The sequence below is a fragment of the Psittacula echo genome (assembly GCF_963264785.1).
Source record: "Psittacula echo genome assembly, chromosome: 6".
NCBI classification, from domain to species: Eukaryota; Metazoa; Chordata; class Aves; order Psittaciformes; family Psittacidae; genus Psittacula; species Psittacula echo.
This window is the reverse complement of record NC_137743.1, coordinates 52,476,711-52,502,824: the sequence shown is the minus strand read 5'-3', so window position 1 is coordinate 52,502,824 and position 26,114 is coordinate 52,476,711. Positions and strand designations below refer to the sequence as shown.

The 26,114-nt window shown below is 36.8% G+C and overlaps 1 protein-coding gene across 3 annotated transcripts in view; it reads right to left on the bottom strand.

The window, feature by feature from the left end:
- Window positions 1-26,114, bottom strand: part of LDB3 (LIM domain binding 3) — a gene marked incomplete at its 3' end in the record, with an annotated part of 117,161 nt that overhangs the window by 18,511 nt on the left and 72,536 nt on the right. The window contains exons 8-10 of one of the 3 annotated variants that reach the window (XM_080620824.1): window positions 12,941-12,976; window positions 10,594-10,800; window positions 6,268-6,432 (exon numbers count right to left, since the gene is read on the bottom strand). In XM_080620824.1, coding sequence (XP_080476950.1) covers window positions 6,268-6,432; window positions 10,594-10,800; window positions 12,941-12,976 — 408 coding nt within the window. Of the gene's footprint in view, window positions 1-4,544; window positions 4,653-6,267; window positions 6,433-10,593; window positions 10,801-12,940; window positions 12,977-23,771; window positions 23,869-26,114 lie in introns of those variants that run through there. The other 2 variants (XM_080620825.1, XM_080620826.1) reach the window with 2 other exon arrangements.

Genomic DNA, 26,114 nt, shown 5'->3' with positions numbered 1-26,114 from the left:
TAACATCAAGCCATCACATTAAACTTTTCCTTTGCTGTACCATTCTCCTCTTCATTTAGTACAGAGAGTCTTAGGGAAACAGGGAGATTTTTTTTTTTTTCTTGGGGAAACAGTATCGTTTCAGAACATGAATGATTCTTTTCTATAAATACAGAAAGTACTTAAAAGCCTGAATAATGTATGATACAAGAAACAAGAGGATTCAGAATGAACACAGCTCTGGTCTAAATGCAGAGCAGAGCAGGGCTGCATGGCATCAATTATATCCCACAGAAGCACAGCCCACATTTGCCAGAATTACTGGAAGCCTGTCATATGTATCAGTCATTTCCGTAGCTTCTGAAGAAGAGTTTTAATTCCCTTTACCACAGACACAGTGCTTGGATTAAAATCCTAGGATCACAAAACCTACACCTTCCCTTTAGAACTGTAGTTGTAACTTTCCATCATTTCTCCTGTTTTTGTATCCCCAGAGTGCTGTCTCAGTGGTTGCCCTGCTTTTATCTTCCAGATAGAACAACCACTTGCATAAAGAGCTTCATAGTGTATTTAAAACACTCCGACTATGCTCTCCTGTTTGTAAGTAAGATTGCAAGTGAAAAAGTAAGATAGCATTTCAGATATAAAAGTAAGTGTAACAGTCAGTTAAGGATTAATGACTTACTTCAATCATTCCTCTTTAGGAACATTATACAGATTTTACTCATGTTAGATGTTATGCATACAGCCTTGTTCACAAAGGCAAAATCAGTATAAAAACTGCATCTACCGAAATTTAAAATCGGATTTAAATAGTTAAGGACAGTGACTAAGAAATCCTCTCACATTTTCTTGGCGGACCTTTTTAAGATATCTAGAAGGAAAAAAAAAACAAAAAAAACAAAAAACCAAAACAAAACCAAACCAACAAACACTGAAACAATGGTGGTAGAATCTCAGCCTCAATCTATCTGAGCATGTTTTACAGGGTGGGGATGCTGTTGTAACTAAGGTCATCCATATTTTATCTTGAAGTAAAATCATATGAAATGCTGCAATGCTCCAATGGTATATGTCAAGCTGAAACTTGATTTTTAAGTCAGTACTTTGGCATGCTTTGAATTACACGTTAATTTAGAAGTCAGTTTTAGTCCCTTATGTTTGAATACACTAGCTATAATATATGACAGTTTTAAAAACAAACATGGAAGTAGTGCTCAAAAATAAAGAACCTATTTCAGGTACAACACAGCCCTTCAAAAAACCAACTAAACAAACGGGGTTTGCTTCTTTATCCAATTATTAGGGAACACATTTTTTACAGATCTGACAAGTTTCTGATTTGCCTTCGTGTCCCAAGGTTTGCTGAATTACTGAACTTCCAAGAGAGACATCAGCTAAGACAACATTTGCCAGCTCAAAACAGCTCAAAGCATAAGTTAGCATGATACCCTGTGTCATCCATTGGCAAGTAAGATCTTAGGACAGTAGTATATAAAGCTGATGTGCAGTAGACCTTACATCTTTGACTTAAATAATTGCCAGGTACGAGCAATAGTTTTTTAGTAGTCTGATTAAGGCATTGCTTTCTGAAATGGACAGTTGTTTTCACAGGTTCACAGAATTCTGAGGTTGGATGAGACCTCAGGAGGTCTCTCACCTCACCTCCTGCTCAAAGCAAGTCCAGCTCTGAGGTCAGCCCCGGTTACTCAGTGTATTATCCAGTGGTGTCTTGAAAACCTTCAAAGAATGGAGACACTGAGTCTCCCCAGACAACCTGCTTCCTTCTCAAAGGGGCAGGAAAAGGTAAAATGGTTCATGCCAATAATGCAAGAGGTAAAAGGCATCTGAATTGGAAGTAAACTTTAATATCTCAAGGTGACCTTTTATACTCATTACTCACTGAAGTTGTGATTCACACTGATTAGTTCATATTGATATATAACTACAAATTAATTTGTAATGTCAAGGCCACACACTGCTTCACTTCTCCCCATTAAAAGAAAGTAAAATTAAGGTCGATAAATCAAGAAGTAGTATTATATTAGCTCTAAGACAGCCATGCAAGTAGTGTCAGCAAATAATGGCTATCTTTATACTAATTTATTAGGTGTTTATATGTAAACTATACATAATTGTTGCTTGACTGTCATTTCCAAGACAGCAATGAAAACAAAGGTCATTTATGGAACAGCAGATCTATCCCAAAAGATAACAACAGATATCTGCATCTACTTCTTATACCAAAAGCTATGCCAGCAGTTGTCAATCTGCCCCAAGTAACTGTTACATTCTGTATATACATATTCTAACACAGCTACTGTACTTCAATGTGAAGAATGCCTGTTCTGGGATTCAGAAGGTTTATCCTTAGTTTTGGGATTAATACAAATGAATTATGAGCTTCTTAAATGAACAGCCTTCAGTTAAAAAAAGAGTATGCACACACTGACCATTTTGTGAAAATATTCCTTCTGCCTAATTTGGCAGCCTTATTTTAAAGATTTTCTATGATGATAAGCTGCTCTGAAAGGTTTCTACAGACCTACCACTTTTATGACTCTGATTTAAAAGCTCATGACACTATGATTCATATATTAATATTGGGTTCCAAAGTTTTTAGATGACTCCGGGTAGGGTCTTATAACTAATTCAGAATGGAGTAGCAGCTTTCCCAGTGTTTAAGTCTGTGTCTTTCTTCACCCAGTCAGACAGCTTCACAGAATAATTAAAAAACAAATAAAAAAAAAAATATATCTGAAATAAAGCTATTTCTTAAAACTGGAAAATTTGTAGTTTTGACATTTTGAAAGTGCAATGTGTGATGTGTTCTTTAGCCCTTCCCTTATATCCTCCTATTCAAGATACTCAGAAATTGACAATGAGTAGACGAATGTTTTTTACTCAAGCCTTCTAGTCATGGATGTGCAATAAAATAAATCTGATTAAGCTTTTACCAATGGAGTCCTAAAACTGATAGATGCAATGCATCTGTGATTTTATCTTTCTGCATTCCTCCAAAAATTATTCTTTAAAAGGAAGTCTTATATTTTCTGATCGTTTTTCTTGAAGGAGAAAAACTAGGATCCTGTGTGACAGCAATGCTAATCTCAATGAAATATGCATATACTGCAGAAATAAAAAGTATCATATGCAGAACTACTACTACATGCAGGCTTCAGAGTGCTATTATTAGCTACTACATATAATTATCACTGAAGGCAGTAGAATACCAAGGCAATCTCTTATGCAGGTAAGTGAAAATATAAATATAAAGAGGTATATGGGTCCTAATATATAGACTGATAAAACATGAATAGATATCCTCTGTCCAGCCAGAGTAGTCACCAAAGCTTCAATCTAATTTCATCTTCTGACTGATGGATACACTGCAGTACTCAACTGAGAGAAACCCTAAAACTGAGTCTTTTCTGTAGCTCAGAAGAAATGCCAGCACTTAATCAAGCTCAAATATTCACAGTTACCTTTGCTCAGGCAGCGAGGGATCTTCCCTGCTTATATGCGACTTTTAATGGTCTCCTGCAACAACCATGTAGAACCCTCTTCTCACAGAGATTAAATGATCATTCCAACTGGCTAAAAGAGATTTGTTACTAAAACAAACAGTGGATGAACTAGTACTGGTGATATTTATGAGCTTAATCATACCACAGGTATTGAATAAAAAGCAATGTAAGATTTCTGAAAATCAGTGAGTACTTTCCCAAGTAACAAGCCACAGGAAAGAGAAAACAGCATTAAGTTGCACCAGGGCAGGTTTAGATTGCATTTTAGGATAAATTTCTTCACTGAGAAAGATCCTTCTTCACTCTTGAGAAAGATCATTATACTTCTTGATGTATAGCTCTGAAAGGTTTCCCTGTCCATGGCAGAGGACTTGGAACCAGATGATTTTTAAGGTCCCTTCCAACCCAAACCATTCTATGATTACTTTTCATATCAAGATAAGAGAGACATGGATAATTATAATCTCAAATGTATTGCTGATTCAGCTTTTCATTATTTCTGAAGATTGTGTTCAAATAATGAATCTTAAAATGTACTGCTTTCTCCTCTGTTAGTCTTGACAAACTGTTAATGAAAGCAGTGAAAAGGCTTAGCAGCGAAGCAGTACCACATTCTCTCTTTCTAGTGATAGATGCTACCTTTCCCTATCAGTGGTCTTTCATTAAGTCATGATGAAAAGCATAATAAAAGAAGATCTGTGATTCCTGGGGCCCTGTTTTCACCAAGAAAAAAAAAAAAATAAATCTGTCATTCTCACCAGTGTCCCTAGACATAGGATGGTGAAACCAGCACAAACCAATCAAATTAAACACCTTTGTTCCAAAAGGCTGTTTTGGTCACATATCTTAAATCTAAAGCTTAGGTGTTTCCTAGCTCAGTTTTAATGTGAAAGGTAAGCAAGAAGGCTGTTCCTTTAAACACATCATGCTTTTCAGTGGTCCCTGCCAAGCCAATCTCTTGAGAAGGTGAAACCCTTAAATCACAGAGAATAATACAGAATAAAAACAAAGTAAAAGAAGAGAGCTTTACAGATATACCTAGACTGAGATGAGATAGCAGATGAAATAGTGGAAGCTGCTACTGACATGTTCTTGGACCCATGATAAGCCTTAGGCTGTGAGAGATAGCTCGGGGCTGCAGGAACTCTGCAGAAGACACAGTAAAAGCATGAAAGCATGTACAAAATAATTTCAGAGGAGCAAAGATAGTGACATCAGAATCAAGCTTCGTTGGAGTTCAGATACAGGAGGACTGCTGCATAGTTACCAGGAACAGGTTTTCTGTAGCATACATCTGCAGACTTATAGAATAGGACAATCAAGCACATTCCTACAGAACACAAGACAAAATGCACATCATGTAAAAATCTTAAAACCAGAGTCTATTGGTTACTCAGAAAGACAGTACTTCAGGACAGGACTTTTGTCAATGAGACATGTTTTGATCTGCAAGATCTTAAGATGTTTGAACCTGAATTTAAGCTAGACTTTTTAACATGAAAGTAGTAGTAGATAAACAATTCTCCTATTTAAAACACCAAGTCATCAGCATGATTGGTTTAGTAGAGGCATTTACTTTTGAAGCGTATATTAGACAATCCATTTTCTTCATGTTACAGTTTCAACTGAGGGATAAAAATTATTTAAACCATATCATTAATTCACATGAAAGTGCCTTACAGTGCAGTCTAAAGTACAGAATAGTACCTTATTCAAACCTCTTTTGATGGCTGGATGATTGCTTTTCTTGCACTGAAATAAAAACACTGGAGTCTGGTAGGTCACAGTTTGGTAAAACTGACTAAAGTGAGAAACTAGTTTGTATACATAAATAATTTCAGCCAATTGGAAAAATTAAACAAGAAATAGAGCTGAGAGAACATTTCCAATCCCATTCACACAAATTGAAGATATGACAGATTGCACCTCAGATCTCAGTTACTTAAAGTGGTTTACATTACTACTTGTGTCTTAACTTGGATTTTTAAAGCATGCTACATCTTTTAGGAACATTCATACAGGAAAAAAGAAAGGGGGGGGGGGAATTCACTCTTACTATCTCCAAAATTACTGTAAAGTAAGTGACAGCAATATAAACCCCACACATTTCGTCACAGATTGCCCTGACAGCTTTTAATATACAACTCTAACACCTGCACTATAAGTGTTCTGAATACACACCTCTTTGGAATTCACTTTAGCTCTAGGGCTAAATCTCATTAGAGAAAAGAGAGCAGAGAAATCTAACAGAAATTACTTAATATCTTACAGAGCAAGTCAAACATCAAGTGTGTGGTTTTATTGACACATTGCTCATTGTCCACCATGTTTCACTGACTTCTGCTATGATATGGTTAAGCTGAATCATAGGAGTAAATAACATTTTCTAATTTTGGATTTCATGCCATAATGCAGAAACACTATTAAAAGAACCCTCATTCACTGTAACTATTATGAGGAGCTGTTTTAGTTTTATTACAAGTGGTGAAAACCAGTTCTAGTTTTAACCCTTGCCTTGCTTTCCGAGAATGTAGGCTGTATTGCAGACTTAAAGCTACATTTTTAGGGAAGTTTTATTTTGCAAAGTTTTTGTAAAATGAACAATGTGCTTCAAAATAAGAAAACACACTAAAATATATAAAAGCATATAAAATAGATTACAGCTTTTACATACTACATTCTTAAGTTAAGAATGTGTATGCAGCATTTCCAGAGCCATACAGGGATGTATCTGCGAAAGGACAAAGCAATGAAGCATTACCTTTGGAAGGAGGATGAGAAACACTCTTGCACTACTGAGGTGGTTGCTGGTGGCATCATCAGACAGGCTGTATTTTGAGCAGCAGCAGCAGGCTGATGGGCTGAAGCATGTGGTGCAGGAGCAGAGGCAGAACTGGTAGACACTGGAGCATGCTCAACAGGGGTACTAATTAGAGTTAAATTAAATAAAACAAGAAGCATCTTAAAAGGTGCATATTTAAATGTAGAACTACTATGTTTGAACCTGCAAACATAGTAGCAGGCTGTGTTACCGAGGGGAAAACACAACTATGCAAAGAAAGAAAAAAATAAGACATTTGTTAGGCCTTCTCAGATGCGCAGTTAAGACTAATGCAGTTTTGGTGCTGCTTGACTGAAATTTATCCCAGGTGTTACTCAGTACTTAAGTCCTGCTTCCACTGAAGCCAGTGGTAGGAAACATGGCATACACACTTAAATGGTTGCAAAGAGCCTGTCACAAATTCTGAGTTCAGGTACACTTCATCCGGTATTTACTCCTGGAGCTGAAGCTTATGTTAGGAGTAAGCTTTTTAATTAGATGAAGAAAAGCAATTTAAAGGGTATTATCACAGTCCTATATCAGCATGTTTCCTGCAAGTTCTGGTAGTCTAGGAATCCAGTCAGCACAGTTTTGTGCAATACAGGTAGCAAGAAGATGCTTAGTAGGAGTCAATCTCTGACCTAGATTCACCTTACATTACACTGGACAACTTGTCAAACAATAAGATGCCTTTTTATACACAGAAGACTATGCAAATGGTAAGATGTGGAATAAAATTTTACTACACCAGTTTTAAAATCACTTCGGTGATGAGCATGAGTTTTATCCTTGTGGTGCTCCTGTGCTATTTTGGCACAGATAACATGGAGTAGAGAAATACTAATGTCTAATTATTTCTCTCTTTATTTGATTGCAAAATAGATTAATTGAAATTAATAATAATAATAAAAATCCTGTGGCTATTCTAGTAAGCTACTGAACTACCAGTGTCTTTCATCACCTCCTATCAGAGCACCCAGTGCTTATTGACATATTTCAGCCTTAGAACCTCACTCAAATTTGAAAGTATTAATCATCTCTTACAGAGAGACAAATGAGGCAAAGTTATCCATTAGAGTTTGCAAGACAGTTTAGTCAAAGCCATCCACTGCTAAGAAATGAAACAATCTTTGGGGGGATTCAGTTTACTGTCTTCCACTAGCTCTTACATCAAATGAAAAAAAAACAATCATTAAGTGGACTTACAAGAATCAAGTTCTTTGCTGACTGTTTCAATAAAATTAATATCAACAAAAGAACAATAATATGTACCTTTGTTTTTCACTTGCCAAGAAACCTAATAAAAATCACTAGGTCATTTAAAATTAAAAGGGGAATGGGAAAGATAAAAATAAGAAACAAAAGACAAAAGCTGTATTTTATGTTTAGGCAGATTTTACTGTGGATTTTTTAAATTATTATCCATAGAACAAATAAGCCACTGAAAAATAACTAATTGCAATTTGATTTTCCAGATTATTATATACTATTTTAGGCACAGACCTCAGAGGCAATATAAGCATGTGCCCCCCAGGCACAAGGGACATTTTTCTTCGTGCCATATTATTGTGCTGTAATCTTCCTCAGTAGTTATCCTAATCTATTTTTTTTCTATAATCAGGGCATTACTGTACATAACAAAGTTGTCTTGTCCACAAGCTGTGGTATAGGAACATAATGGACATATTTTTACTTCTTTAGTCCAGACTTGTAAGTATACTGCCACATCTCTGAGTTCTTACAAATGACTCCTTTGTGATCATTGATGGTGATGAAATTCAGCAATTCTCTTGTGCTGTGTACAAAGAATATCCAACATATTCCTTCCTGAGCACAGTATCAAATAGCAGAAGAAAGCTTAGTGTTCCATGACTGGTTTTCAGCCAAACACTATCTCTCAAACATTCTTCCTCTCAGCTTTTTTCCTATGTGAATTTGTCATTGTGCAAATATTTCCTCTGTCTTTCAGCCATTCTATCTAATGTTTTCTTTGGATTCTCTCAGAAGCATGAATTCAAGAAGTTATACTCCTCAGGACCTAGAATGAGTGCGTGGTAATTCAGAATTTGTGACACCCCTTGTTCTTCAAGGGACTGTCCCATTTCTCCTGTTCTCCTTTCCTCCACTTTCTTGTATGGTTTAGTAGTCTAAATGATGGTCTTTTATTTCAACTGAGTATTTTACTGTTTGATTAGCTGAAATGGAAGCATTGTTGTTATGCCTACCATCTTCAAAGCTGAATGCATCCCATGACAAAAGCAGAAAAGAAGTTATTTTCTTCCTTATGAGTTTCATCTTCTATTATATACTTAACAAGTGAGCTCCTGAAAATACTCATCCTGTCCGCAATTCTGCTTTTCAAATCATTACACCAAAAGTTTTGCAACAGTTCTGCAAAAGTTTGCCCATCATGATATGCATCTGAAATTCAGATCAGTTCTTCCACCTTGATGCACTGGCATTATGATGCAAATTCTTCTGCTTAGCTAATACAGTATCAATTGCATAGACTACATAGCAGCGTAGCTGTATATTATATATCACAGCTATGGATCACAGGCAAGTCTGTGACCAAGTTTTAATACGTTAAGTACTAAATTCTAACTCAACACCCTTTACATATCGTTGATTTGACAAACAGGGAACAACTGAAACTATACTGCACATTAAAAAGGACCTTAATATATGCCCTAAGAACAAATACAAACTAGGAGTTCACATATTTTGCATTTATTTTCACTGATATAAAAGGGAATTTGCTACAGATTTTGAAAGAATAAAGACTTCATACTTTGAACAGAAGAAAACAGTAAAGTTACTTAATCATTGTAATGATCTCCAAAATGTTAAGCAAAACACATACTATACAATATGTGGACATGAACCTGTGTGGAAACAGATTTGAACTAGACAAACACATATAGATGAAATAAATGCAACTAATACTGGAATACCTTATAAATTTAAAGGAAATACAACAAATTTTATCTTGCATGTTGTTTGTAATGGTTCTTTTATGTGATTAAAATGTTAAGAGACTGCGGGGCAAAAAATATTCATTAACAGAACAAGGAATTGCAATAAGTATAAATGAAGTAGTTGTAACCATAAAAATCAGAGTGATCTGGTTATAGAAATTATTTGCAGTTGGTAACTCATTCTCTAATCAATTTTATAGAAAGACTGAGACTAACTTGATTGGTTTTAGTTTAACCACTATATATTTTAAATAACTTTATTTAGGTGTTCAAAGAAAATAACATAACTTTTTATTCCCTCAGCTTGCCCTCATTTTAGATTTTCAGTCTGGGGTTTTTTTTAGCCCTTCAGAGGTGCAGAAGAATGTAAGAACTGATAAATGTAAATGCTATTTTATGAAATAGTTCATTTATTAGAACAGTCTCAATTTTACGTATGTTAGAGGTTTGTGGCTTTTTCTTAATATAATTATTCTGTACACTTTCAATCTTCATAGTTTTTTGTATTTTAAGGAAAATGAAAGGAAATGGATCTTCTCAAACATCTCCATATTTGTGGTAACAGATAAACAAAGCGCACATTGTGAGTAAGTTAGGTGGATGAAAACAAACACATCTCTCTCCTCAGCTGATTTTCACTCAAGAAAAGGAACACGATCAGTAGAAGTTAAGTGAATAATAATGGTTAACAATCATAATGAGAAACCACAGCAACAAACGCACTCAAACATTTTAAAAAAATGAGTGCAGATTAACTTCTTTCCTTCAATAAAGTCCTAAATTCTGAGACTTTCTGTGCAAATATCAAGTGCATTATTAGAGCAGTACTTTGTCTACTTTATGTAATTCATAAAGTTATTTCGAACACTCCAACAGGTCTCTTGTAAAGAATTCAAAATATAGTAAGCAAAAATAAAAATGAATAGGCAAAAATTATTGCTTATTGCGGCATTTGAAGAATAAACTGTGTTTAGAGAAAGACATAGCATGGAAGAGCTTTGCATATGAGTATAGGGATGTTTGTAGAAATACAATAAACTTCATCAGTTGCTATTTCTCTGCAGAAGGTGCTTAATGACTGTTGTCTGTATATGGTAGGTGCAATCTTTAGCAGTGCCACTTAAAACATAAAGCCCACATGAAATAGAAGTTGCTGGAATTTGTAGAACTTCATCATCTGCCATTTAGGCAATGGACATTTCCATCTGAAGGAGTTAGAGGTTGTTATTACCAAACCACTCCAAAGCTCCAAACCAGGTCAGTTATGCAGTTACACATCACAGTGTACCTTTGATGACTGGATGAAGTAAGAGGGACTTTCTGGCCAGTAGTGGTGAAACTGACCTCTCTCTGACTTGTACCCGCTCCAAGCCTCACAGACCCCTTGGAGGCCACTGGCTTAGCATTGTCAGTGTTGGCATCCATGGTGCATGATTTAGGAGGATGCCAAATACTTGAGGTCACATACTGTGGCGCATGTGCAGTACCTGTAGGCCTGAGTAACAAAGATTACAAGGGATTTGTAAATGAGGTATTTCTTAGGTAATAGCAGGTATTTGAGGGAGAGACAGAATTCCAGCCACAGAAGAGGCTGGTGGTTTAATAGAGAAAGGTTTGTTTGATTACTTTTAGTTTTCAGAGATACATGTGCTCACTGTCTACCATATCAAATACAGCATCATTGTAGAATGCTAATGTCTGGCCCTTTGAGACAGCAGTTATTTATACAGAGCAAAGCCTTCAGAAAAAAAATTAAAAACAAAAGTGCTGAACCTCATAATTGAAAAGTTAAGCCTATGTTTAATAATGAAGACTTTATTTCTCTGTCTTCTGTTTCCTGGAAGAAGATTTATATCTTAAATATCCAGTGTCCTCTTTTTGTATCCCCAAAATTCCTTAATACCATAGGAGATCATCATGATATTGCAGACAAAGTCATGACAAATATTGACAGTTGGGGCCCCCAACATAAGAAGGACATAGGCCTGTTGGATCAAGTCCAGAGGAGAGCTATGGAGATGCTCAGAGGGCTGGAGCACTTCTATGAAGACAGACTGAGAAAGTTGGGCTTGTTCGGCCTGGAGAAAAGAAGGCTCCGGGGAGACCTTTAGAGCAGCTTCCAGTACCTAAAGGGAGCCTAGAATAAAGCTGGAGAGAGACTTATTACAAGGGGCTGTAGAGACAGGACAAGGAGGAATGGCTTTAAACTGAAGGAGGGGAGATGTAGATTAGATATTAGGAAGATGTTCTTCCCTTTGAGGGGTGGTGAGGTGCTGGCACAGGTTGCCCAGATAAGTTGAACACTGCCAAGGATGAGGCAGCCACAAGTTCAGGTTGGATGGGGCTTGGAGCAACCTGGTCTAGTGGAAGGTGTCCCTGCCCATGGCAGGGGGGCTGGAACTACGTGATCTTTAAGGTTCCTTCCAACCCAAACCATTTTATGAAAGCTTTTAAGAATCAAAAAGTACCTTGTGTAAAATCTGGAAACCATATTGGTAGGAATATCAAAATAAAACACATAGCAGAGCTATGATGATAATTGTGGTGGAGAAAAGCTATGGCATGACAAACCATGCAAGATTAAGACATTGTAGTATGACATGAACACCAGTCATACATCAGAAATTGTTCCTGATAAAATAAAGAAAAAGAAAATAATATTTCAGTCAAGCAGCTGCATAGTCCTGTAGGTGATTTTGCATAAATGAAATTGCTGGTAGAATTGAACTAACAACATGTTAGTTGTTTTTTCAATTTAATTTATATTCAGATGTTATACAGGAATCAAGGGGTTGATTTCATTCTTTCAACATAATTTAAAAATAAAACTAAATTTTCCCTACTGTTCCAAGTGCCAGTTGCCATTGCTTGTCATAAGTAATGCTAATGCTTGCACTTGGATTTTAACTGTATGCAATCTTTGTTCAAATCTGAGTTGTCTTACAAAAAAACAAAAATAAAAAGGTGAGAATCAACAAGGCAGGAAAGGAGTGCTATAAAATTCTTTCCATGACAAACTAGAAAGAGGCACTTCTTTGCTCCATTAAACAATTGGTCAGATTCACTCAAGAAGTATCTGTGTTTCAGTACTTGTGTGTTTTAGTATATGAACTAATAAAAACAAATACATTTTTATATGTAACTGCAAAATGTGCTGAGATTCTTTGGGAGAAAGCAACTTTGAAATGGAAGAACTTACTTAGAGAGATATTATGTTTTGAACCACATGACCCACTGAGGATCGATCTAGATATGTAAGAATCTGATATATAAATGTACTTAATATACCAAAAGGATAATCTTATTTATGTTTTAAAAACACCTTGAACAATCTAGAGAAAGTTTAAAATGGAAATTCTTCTTAAAACTCCATCACAAACTGACAATATTTCAAGAACTTTTGATAACAGCTTCTTATTTTTCAGGTTTGTAAGTTCTGAGAAACGTGATCCCCACCTGCTCCATCTCACAGAGGTTTTTGAAGGAAAAAAACAAATCCACTTAGTTGAAACCTCTGCATTCATCATCTGCTCAAACAGTGTACAAACTTCATGGTTTTGAGATGAAAACATTATTTAGAAAGCAGAGATAAACTCCAAATAGCAGGTAAGCTAAACGCACATATCAAAAGTTACCTGTTTTCTGATGCTGCAGCAACATTTTCCTTGTCTCTGTGAAAGGAGGGGATACAGTATGAATAAAGTAAATGCTAATGCAGTGGTGGCAAAAAAAACCCAAAACCAACAAAAACAAAACCCAGGGAGAAAGATAATGGGTCGAGGAGAAATGTTTGGTTGCAAAAAGCATCCTAGAGTGGTTGCTCATAAATATAGTTGTAAGACACCTCTTCAGCTCTCCAAGTGAAACCCACCAAATATGCAGTTTACTGTATGCTGCTTCTCAGTTGCAAACAACTTTGTTTCAGTATTAAAGTAAAAGGAAGGAAAATTAAGTTACAAATTAGACATTTTATGTGTGTATGTATATAATCTCAGGCATAGTTTTGACTTTAGTAAGTTCCTCCTTAAAAGAAAATGTCAAGAATATTCCAGCAGAATGCAGTCTGATGCCAACTGCAAGTGGTAAAAATAATCAGATTTGGGCAGTCCTCAAGAATCCAGCATTTTGAAGTGATAAGCAGTTAAATGGTTAGCAAAGACTCATACAAGAAGGATTATATATGTCTGGCATCACTTAAAAATTCTCCACCCTACCCAATTAACTGCTAGTTTTCTCAATCTAAGCCAGATTAGAAACAAGTGAAATCATTCCTTCATTGAGGTGAAGAGTAAGTCAGCCCCAATTTCAGTGATAAAGAATTAGGTTGTTATTCTGTAAACACACATACAAGCTTACAAAAATAACTAATCAGTTTAAGTGCAAACAATTGTGGATCTGTAAGAAGTTAAGACACAGGAGTCTAAGGCTAAAGGATTTTAGTCCTTATGAAAGTACCCAAGTGTGAAATCCAGTTTAGTAATTGAGATGGTCTCAATATTTAGCAATTTAGTGGGTGATTGCATCCTTTCCCATTTAAAAGATTGTGCTGGAATTTCAGGATGTTTAAAGTTGAAATACGTGAAATAAGAACATTTTTAACTGGGATCTAGGATCACAAAAAACAAAGCTAATGTATCCCTATTTTTCAAGACTTTTCAGAAGGAAGGTTCAGTTGGGTAAATTAGGACATGCGTTTATTTATACGGATTTGTTGGGCTCAAATTATCATCTTACATTAACTTTTGAAAGCTATTCTTAATATTTTCCACATTACTAGTAATATTTAACATATTTTTGTGTTTATGTATGCACACGTACATATTTATGTACAGTCATACTATTTCCTTGGCTTAGCTCCCATAAAGTTATAAAAACCAGTCTAGTTTTTATCAGCAAAGGTTTGGGCATACGTGTTCTCTACTAATTTTCAAAACCTCTAACTCAAATGTAACCCCTAAAATATATAACTTAAAGCCAGAGTTTCAAACCCAGAAGTAGATTTGGAATAACCCTCAGATGTGGCTGACTAAGAATGTTATTATGGTCAGAATGGAAGAACCTGTCCTGAAAGTAAATACACCAATAAGATCAATTGGTGCACCACTCTAAAGCAATGAGAAACCAAACACTATCTTTAAGGTAACCAAGCCATGAGCTCACTAGAACACCAGGTACAGGAAAGCCAGGGTGAAACAAGGCAGAGGAGGATGGATCAGAAACTGTGCAGGTGTGAAGAAGAAGTGTTAGTACACCAAGTGCCATAACCATGCAACAATGTTAGAACACTGTCACAGCCTGAAGAAGAATAAAGCCTTGTTTAGTTCCAGTGTTACCAAATATTCTATGAGAAATTACAGTCAAGACCAAGAGGCAGGCAGTTAAGGGTCAGGCAGAAGCAGTGTTACTATTAATTACTAATAGCATTACTATAAATCTGATCCAAACATTTCTGCCCCACTAGCTGTGGCTATACTGAAGAACGCAAAAGAAATGGTCACTTGACTTTGAAGTCAGAATTTCACAAAAAACATTTCCCTGAGAGTACAAGCATAGGATAACACTGAATGACAATGGCAGGGGGGAGTTGTGATGGTTATAAAGAGGGAGAGAAGTATAGTAAACATACTTCCACAGAATAAAGCAGAAGAAAGGCAGAGAGTAAAGGGAAAGCTGGGTTCAAAGGTACACAATATTTCTTCATGGTTTTGCTTCCACAAGCTACTCCTCTTCCCAGTCAACAGGAGTAATTCCCATTTGGCTAACAGCGAGAAAGGCTCATGATCAGATGTGCCTCTTGTTGGCAACACCTGTATTTTGTGGAACAGACTATTGGACTTCCAGCCTTTACTATCAAATGTTTTTTTGCTAAAACTAAACACAGAATTCATTTTACTTTTGAATCAAATACATCCCTGGCAGAAGGCTCAGTGAAGCCGATACCTTCACAACATGAAAGAATTTGGCTCAAAACACTGTAAGTGGTTTGAATCTCTGGCTACACAAACTGCTCAGAGAGCTGACGGTAGTGGACAGCAGCTTCGAGCTACCTGGGAGAGATTCAACATTTTTATTTATTTATTTTTTGTCTACAGCCCTTTTAGACCCCACCTGAAATGGCTTTTGGTAGAAGGGCCTTAGTCAATGACTTCCGAGAACAGTGCAGCTCCCACGGATCTTATTAAATATTGGACATATATCTTAAACAAGTTTTATTTATGCAATATACTGTCTTCCCAATTACACAGTATATAATTTAATTATTAAATGACAGTATATAATTTAATAATTAAATGTTTCCTTCTCATAAAAATATGCTACATGATATGGTCTTAAAAAGACAGAGTTAATGAAATAATAAAGAACTGTAATAGTTTGAGTAACAAAACGTAAAATTTATTTGCAAGCCAGGCCTGTGTGTGTGACAGGATCCTAGAGATAGCCTAAAGAAACTTGCTGGAGCTTGTGCACCTTCCGTCTACCTTCTCCTTAGAGAATGACAGATCTAGACTTTCTCGAATAGCACCTCTTTGATCCATTAAAATGCTGTAGGCAGAGAGTCATTTAATCTGTAATGAAGACCTGATGACATAAGGAACATTAGGCATCCTGAGAGATCACATGGTCCTTCAACTCTTTCAGTACTGAAGCAACAAGTGAACATTGTAATTGACTTGTTCCTCCATATTCTCATGGAGAGAGAATTTCTTTTTCTCAGTTTACAAATGAGGAACTGAAACTTACTAGAATTGCTCATGGTCAAAGAGAAGGTCCATAGCAGGGCAAAGAACTGAAATAACTCCTGAATCCCAGCTGAGCATTTAAATTCTCAGCTCACCCTCTTTAATAAGTGATTATGGATTTTTAAATATGACTTTTCGGTTTATCAGTATTTTCCTGTATTGATCATCCAATAGTATTCTATAGAACCTTACCAATACATACTTGCTTTTTTTCAAAGAAGAAATAGTTATTAAGACTTAGAGATTATTAATGCCTATATCTACTGAAATTTAAAAAAATCTGGTTTTCTAATAGCATATTGTGGATTTTCTGGACTTGTCCTCGTTACAATAGCTTTCATCCTAACAGGTACTTATATTATATAAACCTAGAATCATAGAATCATGGAATAGTTATGGTTGGAAAGGACCTTAAGATCATCTAAATTCCAATCCCCCTGCCATGGGCAGGGACACCTCCCACTAAACCATGCCATCCAAGGCTCTGTCCAATCTGGCCTTGAACACCGCCAGTGTTTGCCTACAAATAAAATTCCCTTTTGAGAAGTAGAAATCACAAAATACTATAAAAAAGAATTCTTATAGGGTGCCTGGGAGTAAAGTTATGTGAAAACTATTTCATAATTGCCTTCCAAACATTTTTGTCTCAAAGGCACAAGATCCTGACACTTCTGGAAGATGGACACTGAGCTAGATTAACTGCTGTTCTGATCCAGTGAGGCTATTTCTACCTTTGTGTTCGCAGCAGAGAATTTTTCCATGGTCAGATGAATATAAAGCTATTAAGACTGTTTGTCTTTTTCTTTCCTCCCTCTAAGCTATATTTTTGTTATCTTAACAAAGACACCACAAGACACACAAAGATATCACAGGCAGTTAACTGGAGAGGACAGAAGACAATTATCATGCTGGTTTAGCTAAAACTTTAGCTTGGGATCAGAAAAAAGGGGTAGAAGAGCCAGTCTCTCTTTTTCAGCCACTGTAGTTAAGAATGTGAGCAGCCCACGCCCAAACAATTGCAATATATCCTACTAGTATGCCTCCATCCAAAATGAGGAGATACATTTCTCCCAGAAGGCAACCTGGTTTGTGCAGACAGTGCCACAGAATAAGAAAAGCATTATCATATATTCCGGGGAAGGAAAAACAACCAGCAACTTACTTTCTACAAGTAGTACTGAACTCAATCAAAGCATCTCACTAAAATCAAAGCAAATGCCTCCTCTGGAAGCATTTTAGTGGCATCTACTGGTATGCTGTTTTATTTAACAGTTTAATAATAAATGCATAAATGCACCTGGAAATACAGCAGCATCAGTGTTGGAGAAAGTTTACTTTTCCAAGATTTACACAGTGATATTTGATATGCAAGTATATGTTCTCCAATTTATCTTATTGGTAAACACATCACTTTGATAAGATGAGCAAAGATGATAAGACTGCACAAAGACTGCAAAGGTGGAGCAACTGAGCTGGGATATGTTTCAGATAATTATTCCCTATCTTGGCCTTAAATGTGCAATTCAACTTATCCGAACGGTTCCCTCTAATTTTTGATAACCCCACTGTAAAAGCACAGTTATCTGCCACCAGGCACCTGAATGCAGAATCAGGACTTTCCATTTGTATTTGTGACCAGTACAGACAAACCTAATGCACAACACATGTAGCTACTGTACACACGGAAGTTATTCCCCTTTCACTGAAGTATTCTTTCTCATTAGGACTTCGCTTTTCTCTAGGGAAGCTGAGAGAAGAACAAGAGCCCATCGATCTCAATTTCAGCTGGTAGGTCTTTAGAGCTACTTTTTAATCTTGCACATCAATAAGAAAATTCATACTTTCTCTACATGGTATTATCCTAAGTTTGAGGCTGCATCTGAAATACAGTAACATGTATTTTCTATTTAGTTCCTGAAGCAAGTAAGTGATACAAATTAGAGCAGTTGTCATTCTTTCAGAACATAGACTACATTTCATTTCTGAAATTCTCTTAAGTATGTTCTTACCTTCCCTCTCTCATTTGTTATCATATAACATCCTGGTTCAGCTACAACAAATGGATAGGTGGAAATGAACTATTAGGAAGCTATTAGTATTTAGGGTAATTTTACTGACATTAATGCAATTTAGAAGCAGAGTAAAAGGAAGCAGTGCCAGAGCTATGCTATTTGCCAGTTCCCCAGCTCACCCTAAACAAAGCTCTGTGAGCCAGTCTGATGATCCACAGACCACAGCTGAGTACCTCTGGGTTATACACGCCTGCAGAAAAGCCTGCTACATGCATGAATTGCTATTTCCTTGTTAGACTGAAGGCAGTGCAAGGGAGTAGTCAGAGAGAAAGGTGGCATTATGCACTGGTATCTTAGTTAGCTATCTACATTAGTGGAAGGACACATACCAGAATATTAAAGGTTGCACAATAGGAATAAAAGTGAAGTTAATTTTTGCCCATGCAAAAGCTCAGTGGTAGACAGAAACATGCAGAAAACTGAGATAGTAAAGACAAAATGTTAAATATAGGTCAGTACCCTCAACCCATCCTCCTCCCCCCTGCCCACCCAATTGAATCTTGAGCTTTAACAAGATCTGTTAGCTTATGCACTACTTTCTCTATAAACTATTTTGAGAAAACCTTCATGGTATTTGCTGATTTCATTTGGAGGCCTCACTCTTTTAAGAGAGTTCATTCAAGTGGATACACCATGTCTTATGGTCACCATCTTTGATCAGTTGGTTCCACAGAGAACTGGCTTGAAAACAAGGAATTTATGGTCTCTAAATTAATTTTCCCCACAGAACTTCAAGGAATATTTTGGGGAAGAAAGGCATTATAGTTAATCAGTTTTCCCTTCTGGTTTCACTCAGAATTCCACAGAGACAATTGAGTTGTTTCACTATTACTATGTTTTTCTCACTCTTTGGGTGCTAAAAGGTAAGTGAAGATCAGAATATAGTGAACTGATGTGCTTATTATTATTTACTGCAGCTACGTTCCTTAAATGAGAAAGCTACCTATAGAAGTCTGTATTATTTCAGGGGCTGCTGTGGAAAAATAAGGTATCTCTTTCAAAAGGATTCTGGAGATCTGATTAGCGTATAGATAGGAAGTTTCTGGCAATTGGGCAAGTCAGCAATGCTGATCATTGGAAATTCTGGCAAACAAAGGAAGGGGATCAAGGTGCCTCAGCTTATCTTGGTGGTGTCAGATGGCTTTGATAAGCAGCAGTAGAACAAAGAATGTTATTGTGCCTGACAGCAAATTTTAGTCAATTAAATTTTGTGTATATTGCAGAAAGCTGTTGGTCAAAGGCTGATTGAAGAAATTCATTATCTGGTACTACCACATACCATACCAAAATTCTAGCTTTTTACCTTTGCAAACTAAACTTTATGCAAGTATCCATGTATTTTCTCATATGCGGAATGACAGTCCTGGTCACTGAACTGTGACACTGCTGAAGAAGCTACAAAATCAACCCAGTCCCTGGGGAACCCAAGTGCACAAGTGAAAAATTGGTGTCACTTCTTCTGCCCCTGAAGAAGGCTTCAGGCAGCAAGAGTTGGACTTTCCATAAGTGATAAAGTAGTCCCTAAAATACGTGTTCCTTGATCCTGAAGATACACTCCACATAGTTGTGCATCATGAGAGCAAAACTGCAATGAAGAGAAAGTGACCTCTGCATTTGTTACACAGCAAAAACTTACTCTCCTTCCCATGCAGGAAGGCATGACAAGAGGGAAGCAAGGGAAGGAGCCACCACAGAACCTTTCTCCTTTTGTATTTTTATCATGCACAAAAGGAAGAGAGGTCAAGTTCTCATGCCTGCTTTCCTGAAGTCACACTTTAGCCATGTCCCATCAGCACACACTGCATGCACTCAGTATTCTTGCGGCACACTAAGCACCATCGTTGGTGAAGAGGAGGTGATTTGAGTAGAATACAAGGCAGCAGTATTCAGTAAACAGGTTAGTTTGTATCAAACGGTCTTATATCACAGCAGAAAATGAGCATTTCCCTGTGTCATAACCAGACAAGCAGATTTACCTGGAAGGTCTTTTGGTTTTGATTTCCTACTGGCATCAGCTTTGCTGTATCTTCATTAAATGCTTATAACACTATGCTTTACTGGCAATATTGGGAAGGGCAGGGGATTAATATCACTATCCACATCCTGCATTTTGCTTTAATTTTGTCATGGAGGCTATTTAGAAGACAGTATTGTCACCAACCATTGTCCTCTGCTCAGCAGAACAGTCACGGTTCAAATTATATTCAGCATGGCATACATACACCTGCCTATCATCCTATTTCAAAGGATTACATGACTCATCAAGTCTTCAATCAGGAACCTATTTCAAGCCTTACTGTCATTAATTGAGAATAATTTTCCTAGGCAAAGCAGCAGACTTTTACAAATGGTCAAGAAACACTGCAAGATGGCATTGGTTAATCAGAAGCAACATACAGTGAGATAAGCCTAGACGTATTAAGAATAGGGCGTAATGAGGCCACACTTGGCCTTTTCATAGAATAAAGCTAGTGGTTTCTTAAAGCTGTTCATGATTTCTTATCAGGCCTATGTCTGTTACAGTCTGTAGCAACGAGATGTTGTAGAATGAGAAATCCAGCCCAATTTCTCCACCTTACAGAAGAAGTCACCCCCTACTCAGAAGGGAAAAACAAGACCTCTTAATAGTATAAAGAAAGATTTATAATGTTCATTTACTGGGCTTGAGGATCGCCATCACAACAAGAAGGCAGATTTTTGAGGAGTTAGGGAATTACTAGTCAAAATATGAACAAGAAACTGGATAGAAAAATTTGCCTGACAGTTTAACTAACAAAGCCCATCACTTGGGAGGTTTTTTGAGAGGGACTGGACTAAGCAGTAGAAATATACTGTAGTAAACAACCTTGCCTTAGGGATTGGTAACAGCACCTTCACAAAAGGTCTTTATCATTGCAACAGTTCCTAAAGTTACCAAATATTGGAAGATTTTTTTTTTTCAATTACTTTTTTTCCTTTAATTACATAAATAATTGAAATTTTACAAGCTTGGAGCATGTTTAGATTCTATTTTTTTGTGTACTCCAGGAAAAAGGATTACAACTATTTTCCTATCTGATTACATGGTTTATACGTACTCAATTTTTATGATTAAATCCATCTGAAGCAGAGCTAAGGGGGAGGGGTTCCTTAACTACATCTTCATTAATTTCTTATCTGATCAAACTATGCTTTTCTGATTATTAAAAAATACCTTTAAAAATAACCTTAAGTGTAAACATTGAGATATAATCTAGACATTTTCTTTTCCATTATAATACATGCACTAGGACTATTCAAAACAAATAGTGTCTGTATTAGGTTCATAAAACATTAAAGATTCACAATTCCTATTTATGTGAAAATACTATTAATACTTATTCAGAAAACCATTTCATTTGATTGAAATTAGAACTGGAAGATTTTTACTTAGGTACCTTTGATGCTTATAAAAAAAAAAATATTGAGATGTTAAATTCAATCGGAATTTCCCATATATAAATAAAATTCAACCACTCTGAATCAAAGTTTGATCTTTGATTCAGGAAAAGTTAAAATGTTGCTCTTATTTCATGAAGATATGCCGATTTTCCACAGGCACTACTAAGATGGTGTGATCAAAATCTGTGTTCCCATAAGGAGAATACAAATAGATGTTCTGTATTAAATGGCATGCTTATGGAACTGCTATGGTAATTATAAAAGAAAAGTGAAAAGCATTTTAAAAGGAAACAGTGCTCACTTACTCTTAAATAATAGTCAAAAATTACTATTTTTTAAGTATGATGGCTAGATTTTTTTTTCTTTAAACACTCCAATATTTTGTTGGTTCATACCAAATTCTCCTTGAACAGTAGCTTTTTCTTCCTCCACATAAAGCAGAAAAAAAAAAAAAAAAAAAAAAAGGGGAGTTGGAATGAACTTTGCTCTTATATGGACTGCTGATATGAATTCCAGATGTTTGGAAGCAGCAAAAAGTGCAAGAGATTCAATCTAATCTCAGGCACTAATCTCTTTGATCAGAATTGCTGCTACCAGATAAAGGTACCTAATTTGCAGTTTATAGAAGTTAATGGAAAAATAAAATATAGAGGGTATATGCGGGGCTGCAATGCAGTCAGCCTTTCATTGCACAGAGCAGTGTTTTTTCACCAGAAACTTTTGCTTCAATCAGTGCTAAGGACTCCTAGTGCAGATTGTTGAGGGCTAACATCAAGTGTTTCTGTGGAAACCACAAACAGTTTGAGTTGCGTTTTTTGTTTCATTTAGTGGCCATAAACTAGAAAGGGGAGTGACACTGCTCTTGGTGTACTTCAAGCAGAAAACAGAAAAACCTGGGGGCCTTTGGTAGGTTCGCCATATCTTTCCTGACACAGCTTAAAAGCGAAGCGTGGTAAGGTTGAAACAAAGAGAACCCATTCTAAGCACCAGCAATGTCTCTACTACCCTCACCATGGGCACAAATTAATAATCATTGCTAGAGAATGAGTATTATTCAAATGGCAATGCTAAATGATACTATCAATAGGTTGTCATCTAACATGTATTAACCATGCTTTGTTCTCATTCACATCTAATACAATATTTGTTCATTTCTGTTGTTGTTCTTTCGACTGCTCTGATGGGTTTATTCTAATTCAGATAACTTAAAAGTCAGTAATAATTATAGGTAATAGGAGAAAGCTTTTTGACCAGATTTTCTACTGAAAGAGTAAGAACTTTCCCTTCCACAATAATCAGCTGAAGCAGTTACTGTTTCGAAACAGAATAAAGTACTCTCTAAAACAGGCACATAATTATTTTAGTTTTAAAACCTTTTATTTCAGAGAAAACATGCTGCTATATACAGAAGAAAAATGCGGGTCAAAGCAAGAGTGATACAGAACGGGCAACATAATCCTTTAAACCTTACATATTCCTTAAAACTTGCAGATGCTTTTACAAACTTGAGTGCACCAGTAGAACTATATATTCTTCTCACTCCTAAATCACCTCTAGTAAAATGTCATTTCCTCACAGATCCTGAGCAACCACAGCTATCTCTAGCTTTAATATAATGACAAATTCAGATTTCCAACAGGAAACTTACAGCAATGGTTTCAGCAAATGACTTCTACCAGTATAATATATTGAAGAAATATCACTTCATGTTGCTAATATCTTATTTCAAACAGCATCATTCAACTATGCAAACTAAGTATGTTGTACATTTAGCAAAGTCTAGGCCAGGCTCAGTTAGTTTTCCTTTTCATCTTTCTTCCGCCTACTTAATTATCTTTACAGCAGTAAAACTCAGTAATCTCTCATTACTCTTCCTCCTAACAAAATACTGCCAATAACTTCCCTCCCATTTTCTTCTAGAATTAAAGTCAAGAGAGCACAACAGGGATGTTCTCCTGTCTACTGAAGTTACATTTTATATAGTAAAGGACAAAAGCTAATCTACTTTATAATGAGGAACATGAACCAGGTTGTATCATTATTTTCACTTGTGGTGACAGCAAATGGATAACAGGCTAACAATAGGAATCTACAGAAGACAGGCACTCAGAAGAAGAAAGGCCCTAGCAGTAAGTATTTCCTCTGTGTGTGACACTCTTAGGCTCTAACTCAGGACAGCGGTTAATTTTCTACTGTAATTCTGTCTCATATATGTGGCTGCTAAACGTGGGCTTTTAGCTTTTAACATTAAGGATTTGCGCTGACAGGCCGTGATGCCAGTTGCGCAATTTGGCAAAGCGTGGGCTGTTACGTTCCGTTTCAAACCTTTCCCTGTGGCATGAAGAAAGGGAGAGAGAAAGACAGAGAGAGAGAGACACACACACACAGAGAAGAAAGAAAGGAGGGAGAAAGAAAGGGGTTAAGGACCATGGCTACCACTCCCCTGCCTTATAACTAGGGCAATAGCAATTTATTTGGATTTTTTCTTTGGCTTTCAAATCAGCGCAAGGAAAAGCTGCATGATCATGTTTGGACCATGCACAAGAAGTTCTGCAGTTGTTCATTGCTGAAAAGTAACTTGATGCAACTTCATATTCTTTGACTTGTGCTTGGTAATACAGGGCTGCTTTTGCTAGAAATGCAGTATAATCCCATTGCTTCCCTGCCAGCAGATTCTCTCAGCTTTTTCCTCCCTCCCCCCAGCTGAGCAGTCAGTGAAAGTTAACTCCATACAAGAGCAAAATGAATGCAGATATTTTCCATTCTGTAATACCTAGGGCAGCATATATATATCCTGCTGTCCTTCCTGGAAGGACCACCAGCGACCAGTTCAGCAGTACTTTTCTAAAGCTCTTCTCAGTATAATGCAAGCGAGTACATATGCAAGTCTTCACATTTGCATAAGTATTTCTGGTCATTTGTGTCAAAAAGCAGAATAACACAAGATTCTCAAAGTGCAGTCCTGTGAAACATTGGCCACCTCCTGCCAATACCCCTAGCTACTTCTGCTTGCAAGTTGGGGTGCTCAAGCAAGTTGTAAGCAGTGTACAGCACCTCTCAAGATTTTATCTTTGCTAGATATTCTATAGTTTAAATTCAGGTTTGGTTTTGTTTTTTAATAAAAACAGGAAGAAGAGGCTGTGGGATGCAAGCACAGCCAGGAAGTGTATCAAACAGAATGGAAAATGTCCCGGTTATTTGCAAAATGTCATTGACTCACTGCAGGCAAGGTAATTTTCCTCTCATTATTTACACCCAAAACACAAGACAATTGTGTTAATGCAGCAGAACTTCAGAGTGAAACCAGCCAAACAGAAATGAACAGACTGGGCTGCTTTTACTTCTCAGGCTGAAGAAAGCACAAAACAATACACAGAGTCAACGGCAACAAATTCACTGATATTTCTAAATTTTCTGTTCTTAATAACACAGTGTCATGCAAGCAACACTCCTGAAGGAGTCCTGATGTATGACTTCTCAAGCAACCTCTCATGCTTTTAAGAAATTCAAAGACAGAAAGTATTCCTAGCTGAAATGCTGAAGCTTCATGATGGCATTTTTGTAAGTTACAATGGAGCATATCAGCCACAGTGAGTCTTGAGGAAATTTAAGAATCCGCTTACTGCTTTAAAGACATACCCCTCCAATCATGGAAAAGGTATTCAGAAACATCTGTTTGGCTTGAAATGGACACCATCTTTCCGGAAAATATTCCGTAACAATCATCACAACAGCAATGGAAAGTTTTCATAGCAAGCTACAGTCTTACACTTGCCTTCAGAATACCAGTAGCATGAGCAAAGGAAAATCATGCAGTGCACTCATTAACTGAAAGGAATATTCTGCCACCTGAAAAATCCCAAGCTTTATAGGTTCTGTTCAGAGCATACATTTTGAAGTTAGAAGCAGCAATCCAAAAGTGACTATTTGTGTGTAAAACAGTTCCACCAAAACTCAGCTGTATCGGGTTTTTTTTCTTACTTTCCCCCACCCCCAATCATTTGTAAGAAACCTGATCACCATTTCATGCAGTTCTTGCTGATTACACTGAAGAGCTGACACAGAGAGACAACAGAAAGCACCAGAGAGAGATCGCTCACAGTGTGCCCAGAGACCAGAATTCCCCACCCTGTGAAATCTCTGGTGGCTTAAGTTTTGGAACATGAAGGATTTTTCCAGAATGCCAGCACAGCATGGGATTAATGCATGCTGAATCTCACAAGACCCAGTTTCCACAGTTCCATGGAAATCTGCTTTTGGGAGCCCAGGAAACCTTCCAGGTGATCCCAAACTGTGGGCATGGAGGAAGGCATGGTTGTACAGGCTGCCTAGAGTAGACACCAAAGAGGAGGTTCTACTCCATTTTGTACTGAAAGAGTGGAGTTAAAGTACAGATTCCATGCATCTGACACAGATCCTTCTATCCTTTACAGAATCTAAAGTGGGCCTTGTAAAAAGATTAAACAGAAGGGGGTCCAGTATGCCCAAGAGAGTGGTATGCGATAGATGCATGCATAACCAGGGCTGTTGCTATGAGATCTGCAGTGGAGGATGTGCAGCGTTTGAGGCATGAGGAC